At 40.1% G+C, this 6,273-nt stretch overlaps 1 protein-coding gene across 1 annotated transcript; it reads left to right on the top strand.

Moving 5' to 3' along the window:
- Nucleotides 1-692: 692 nt before the first annotated feature.
- rpl32 (ribosomal protein L32) lies at nucleotides 693-5,852 on the top strand. Its single transcript, XM_080733508.1, has 4 exons — nucleotides 693-755; nucleotides 2,560-2,660; nucleotides 3,087-3,268; nucleotides 5,668-5,852. The coding sequence occupies exons 2-4, from the start codon at nucleotides 2,565-2,567 to the stop codon at nucleotides 5,795-5,797; spliced, it is 408 nt and encodes a 135-aa protein (XP_080589634.1). The 5' UTR covers nucleotides 693-755; nucleotides 2,560-2,564; the 3' UTR covers nucleotides 5,798-5,852.
- Nucleotides 5,853-6,273: the final 421 nt, after the last annotated feature.

Here is a 6,273-nt window from a genome sequence, read left to right as displayed (position 1 = left end):
TTATAAGTCTTTTGAGGTATTTGTGCTTGAGTATACATACTTCTACTCCACTACATCTCAAAGGCAATATTGTACTTTTTACTCCATTACAATTATTTAAAAACGTTACTAGTTAGCCTACTTATTTGCAGATTAAATTATTATAATATGATGAAACATACATTAACCACTTTAGCCCCATTTAGGAGGCTAATTGAAATATCTACAAGCTCAGCTACAATACAAAAGCATCTGCTATTTTCAAACATTTTGTAGGCTACTTTTAGTTTGGTACATTTTGAAGCCAATTTTTTCGTACTTTTACTCAAGTACAATTTGAATTCCCGACTTTTAGTCTACTTATTATTGTTATAATTATAACGGAGCATGTCTGTATTGCAGTATTGATAAAACATTTGAGACTTTTGAGTACTTTTTCCACCACAATACCTAAAGCAGGAAGTGCGCAGTTGTAAATATTACAAAGTATTTTCTAATCAACACAATCATGTGAAATTGTCAGTCAAAGTAGTACACGGACCGTGTTGTATATGAGTCCACAATAAATTACAGCCAAAACATTAATCTGCGGCTCATTTTCCCCTGTTGACTTTTGCTTTCCAATAAATAGAAACCTAACTGAACAGAAACTACACTCCTGCTTCGAGAGAGACCGCCCATGGACTACACTACCCATAAGGCACTGTGACACCAGCGGAAGTCCTTTTCCTTCCTTCCGCCGTGGATAGAGTCCCTTTTCAGGATTTCATCAACGGGTAAGTTATCAAAATCGACTCCCATCCGTCGATATAAACACATAATCTGACTATAATAACATCGAAATACAATGTAAATCATGTCCTGCAAACATTATGCTGTAAATTGTACATTTAATCGTTGTGTATCCTCTTATTTGTGGTCAGTTTGTCCCGGCGCTGCCTCGGAGCGGCTAGCCGGCTACAAGCTGTGTGTTGTGTTTGGTAATGGCCTACTCCGAGGCGTGCTTCGTTGTACTGTTAATTACCAGCGTCGTTCTTGTTGTGTTTTTCCTCTTCTCGGTTATTTTTATTTGTGCTTTGGCGATAAGTGCAGCGTGAGTTCTGTTAAGACTTCGCGTAACGTTGTTTGTGAATGACTAGCTAGCTAGCGTCTTAGCATGGCTAGTGGTTGTGGCTAGCACAGCTGCAACAGCTCACTTGACTGCAAGCAAGTCACTGCATTGGAAAGCTTGTTGAGTTTGTCTATGGAGTGAATTATATGGGTTTCTGTATTGATTTCGTTAGTAAGCATCAAAGCACCTACATCTACTTATGTCCAGTTGTCCACGCCACATTGTTGACTGATAACATGTCCACGCCATACTGGTTTAATTGATTTACATGGCACGTCACTGCCAGTGGCACCTGACATCAGCTAACCCAGTGTTTCTCAAACTTGAACGTTTCAGGGTCTCTCCTTAACTCTGACAGTGTACAAATGGAACCAATTTTGTTCCATTTGTACACTGTCAGTTAAAGACTTGTATGGGTCAATTTTAGACCCGATAAAGGAACCTGGAGTCCCTGGAACCCTGGTGCTGTCCATCGCTTTCACCTCCCGCATTGCTCCCGGTGAAGCTCTGACAGACCCGTCGGGAAACGCATGGACTCGAGATTGTCGGCCCCGCCGAGCGCTCAATACTAGTGAAAATAAACAAAACCGTTTCACTACTCACCAAACCAAAGGTAGTTTTGCGTTGTTGAAAGTCTATTCTCCGCGGTGGTAAACCTCTCAGCACCCCACCTACTCTGTAAAATACATTATTTTTGTCATGAAATAAAACGCACACACCTCAGGCCACCTAGCGGCCACCGCAGATACAATGGTTCACAACCCGGAAATAAGCGGCGGTCGAGTTGGATGCACTTTATTTCATGCCAAAAATAATGTATTTTACAGAGTAGGTGGGGTGCTGAGGGGTTCACCACCGCGGAGAATAGACTTTCAACAGCGCAAAACGACCTTTGGTTTGGTGAGTAGTGAAACGGTTTTGTTTATTTTCACTAGTATTGAGCGCTCGGCGGGGCCGACAATCTCGAGTCCATGCGTTTCCCGACGGGTCTGTCAGAGCTTCACCGGGAGCAATGCGGGAGGTGAAAGCGATGGACCAGAGCTATAACCTCTAAATGAAAGTTACAGCTCTGTATTCGAGTAAGAGAGTGGTGGTGGTAACTGTCTCTCCAGCTGTCAAATGAACTGAGTGACCAGTGTTGACAATTTCATACCATCAAGGAGGGAGAGCCCTCGTTTACAAATTTAACTTTATATCCTGTATGAGTTCTATTTCTCCCTTGATGGGATGAAATTGCCATCCTGACCTGTAAATATATTTTCTGTTTACCTAAAGAGCTGGAGAGGGCGATGGGCAGGACCCCTGTTAAAGAACACACTATACTAGAACAATGATTACTATTAGAATGGATCTCTTTAACACGCAATTTAACAATGAAAATCACTTGCTGCTTCTTAAATGCTGTGTTCTAGTTATTGGTGCATGATCGGATCATGTAATGACACATCTGCTTTCCTCTCTGTCTGCAGTCACCATGGGAGCCCTCAGACCCCTCACCAAACCCAAGATCGTAAAGAAACGCACCAAGAAGTTCATTCGCCATCAGTCTGACAGATATGTCAAGATCGCGGTAAGTCTGTATGAACATGCATGTTGACAATTGTTTTTCATTTAATTTGACTAAGAGGAAAAACAACACGGCAGAGCTAATTCCTCAACATCTTGGAATTGACAATTGTTTTTCATTTAATTTTATTTAATTTTACTGTAAGTGGAAAAACAACACGGCAGAGCCAATTCCTCAACATCTTGGAATTGCCAACAGGAGCCATGCACACACCTGTTAGTGATGCTAATGAAACATGTACATACCTGCTACTATTGAATAGTATTGATGTATATAGTATCTTTATTTTAAATTGAGCTCTCTGTCCTGATTGTCTCCTTGCCCTATCTATCTCTCAAGAAAACTAAAAATGATGTAGCGCTCGCCTCGCCCATTTATTTCCATCTGTAAGCCTGTAATCTTGACAGTTTATTGTGATTGTGCCAACAGAAAAGCTGGCGTAAGCCCAGGGGTATCGACAACAGGGTCCGCAGGAGGTTCAAGGGCCAGATGCTGATGCCCAACATCGGTTACGGTAGCAACAAAAAGACCAAGCACATGCTGCCCACCGGCTTCAAGAAGTTCCTGGTCAACAACCTCAAGGAGCTGGAAGTGCTGATGATGTGCAACAAGTAAGTCCTTTATTATATTAAAGCTGGTTGCACACCGCACTGCGTTTTCTCGTTGCGTTTTGGAAATCCGAAAGCATTTTTCAGGGCAAGAAAGAGAGGAGAGAAAGGGAGAAAAGGACCCAGTGGTGACACTTGCGAAAATCAGAAAACAACAACCCTGGTCCGAAAATAAATACGAAACGGGCGGCAGTGTGCACACTGCAAACGTGATTGACATAAAGTGAGGTTGATTTTTTTTTATTTACGCGCACCGTAATTCACCCTGATATTCGGCCCATAAAACGCAGCACTGTGCAGAGACCTTTAGACCTGGAATTATTTTATACTTTAGCTATTGAAAAACAGGCTTGCAGTGTGGCACAGAGTGCTACGCTGCGAGCTTGTAGATCTGCTGTTATTGAGCAATCTTGAATATTTGCACGTCTTTGAATATATATTTTTCAAAGCCAACTTTGGGGGTCCCTGGAGGCTGGAACAACACATTTTGAGATGGTGGCCAGATACATGTAATTATCAAAGATTTTTCAAAAATGGCTGATCTACGAGCTTGCTGTGAGCTTGTATTTCTGCAACTTTTCAATAGTTAGATTAAAATAAAGGTTAAAGTGGTTGAAATCTTAAGTGACCAAGACTCGTTCCTGGCCTTAATGGGTTAACCACTTTAAAAGTTTATCTAATGATCAGTCCACACCAATGCAACTAACTAGTTGCTACTTGCAACCTGTTGCAAGAAATTGCAGTGGTCACTCTGGACTGTCCAGTTGCAAACCAGTGGGAATAGTAGTTGCAAAGCTGCTTTGGTAGTACACTGGCTTTTATACTTGGTCTTACAGCAGTGCTGCGTGGCAAAAATTGCAGGTCTCTTGTACAAGCGCACATCTCATAATAGATTTCCTAGCCCAAAATGCCAGTTTGAAAGTGTTTGAGAGCAAAATTAATATTGAGGTTTTTTTTTTTCCAATTAAGTGTTAACAGTTTAACACTCTGCTGGCCAATTTAAGGCATGTGGTGTGTCTGACTGAAGTATTCTAAAATAGAATATATATATTTTTTTCTGCAATTGTATATAACGATTACGGTTTTGTGAAAGTCATCAGGCTTTACGAGCAGGAGTAAGCTAGTTGATAAACCATGTAAATTAATTCGGCTTTCAGCTTTGTAACGTGTAGTCTCACGCAGCCATACGATCAAGCAATTCTGTGTGATATGTTTTGAGTACCGAAATTCTCACTCAACTTAATTCGGTGAATGGACTTAAACTGTGTAGAAACAATACAGAAAAATAACAGCATCACAGAATCAATGCAAAGATTTTGTCACAGTCCTTCATATGGGTATGGTAGCAGGATTGGTTTTCCAAGAAGTAGGCTGGGCATAGGTTTGTTGACGCTGTTTTTTTTTCTTTCCTGGGGTAGATTTCTCCTGACTTATTAGTAAGCAGTCTCTGATCGTGTGATACTAAACTAGATGGATCATGTCCTAGAGGTGTTTTATTTATTTTACTAAAATTGGGTAAATTACCAACTTAAATTTACAATGCCACACATAAAAGTTTTTAAGCTGCTTTAAGTGAATTTTGCAGGGATGAATCCCAATGAAGATCTTTTGGATTATGTTCTGAACTTTTGGATTTGGTTCTGATCATGCTAACTGAGTTGCGTGCTTCTTGGTTTCAGCAAAGTAGGGCTGCAACACTGAATCAATCTAATTTATTTAATTGGTTATTAAAATATGTGGCAAAAACTTTAGGTCCACTATCTTTGCAACACATTGCATTGCATTGGGAGCTTGTGGATCTGCTGTTCGGAGTTGTGCATTGTTAATACATACATGGTATGGTGCCATGGTATTGCTCCAAAGGTTCATTAGTCCGAAGGTTCATTAGTCCGAATTTGTTAAGAATACTATGCCTAACTCTAACCCTAAACTTAACCCCAGTAACCCTAACTAAATTCGGACTAATGAACCTTCTAATGACTAATGACTTATGGGCAGTCCCCCATGGTACAGCTGACACAATATTCTGAACATAATGGTAATTACTGATCAATATTTATGCCTGTGAATTCTGATGAGTTTTCTAACGGCAACCCACATTAGGGCAGAGTGCTTTTCTGATTTTAGTTTTCTTTCAGAATTGAAATTGAAGTGTCAGTGCAGACTTGAGAGTATAGACGAAAATGTTATCTCGTAAACTTAAATATATAATATAAAAGCTGTCATTTCTAGTTCATACTCATTTTCAGTTCCTGTCAGTGTCGTCCTGTGTATTTTTCTCCCTCTTTGTAATAGATAAAACAGGCTCTGAAGTTGACAGTATTTGTCATGCAGATCCAGATGAATGTGAAGAATCAAATGCTCAGTAATGTTCTAATGGCCCTCTTTCTGTCTCTTTGCAGGACATTCTGCGCAGAGATCGCCCACAACGTGTCCTCCAAGAACCGTAAGCTGATTGTGGAGCGGGCCGCACAGCTGGCGATAAAGATCACCAACCCGAACGCCAGACTGCGCTCAGAGGAGAACGAATAGTGATTTCTTGGCTTCATTATTTTTCGCAATAAAAGAAATGTCTTGTAAATGTCAATCTGCTTACAGACTTTATTTTTTCCCATGCATTATCCTTATTTTGTGATAATTACACATTTCTTTTGTTTACTGGGGATATGGCTAAATGCTTTCATCCAGGTCTTGAGAATTAAAATACATTTGTAAGTCATGGAAGTGAAATGAATAAATTATTTTCCCTAAGGTGAGCCAGACTGCTGCTTCCAGATGGCTGGTTGTTGATACAGATCATTGGCAACGAAGTGTCTTAACAGCATACACATAAATTACAATTACATTACCACAAAGCTGTTTTTAGAAAGAGAAATATTCCTTGGTAGTATTTTAAGCTATACTTAACCACTTGTATCACTTGTATTAAAATGTTACTCCTACATTCACATACAAAGGCATTGGCGATGTTGAAGAAGAGTGACTTAAAGAAAGTTCACCCCCAAAAT

Source organism: Nannobrachium achirus (assembly GCF_963921795.1).
Source record: "Nannobrachium achirus genome assembly, chromosome: 9".
Lineage (NCBI taxonomy): Eukaryota > Metazoa > Chordata > Actinopteri > Myctophiformes > Myctophidae > Nannobrachium > Nannobrachium achirus.
This window is presented reverse-complemented; position numbering and strand designations above follow the sequence as displayed.

Excerpts from the sequence above, each read along its gene's own strand:
- rpl32 (XM_080733508.1), top strand. The coding sequence starts at position 2,565 with ATGGGAGCCCTCAGACCCCTCACCAAACCCAAGATCGTAAAGAAACGC. Across the intron at positions 2,661-3,086 it reads ACAGATATGTCAAGATCGCG|AAAAGCTGGCGTAAGCCCAG; the intron begins GTAAGTCTGTAT and ends TTGTGCCAACAG. Across the intron at positions 3,269-5,667 it reads GTGCTGATGATGTGCAACAA|GACATTCTGCGCAGAGATCG; the intron begins GTAAGTCCTTTA and ends GTCTCTTTGCAG.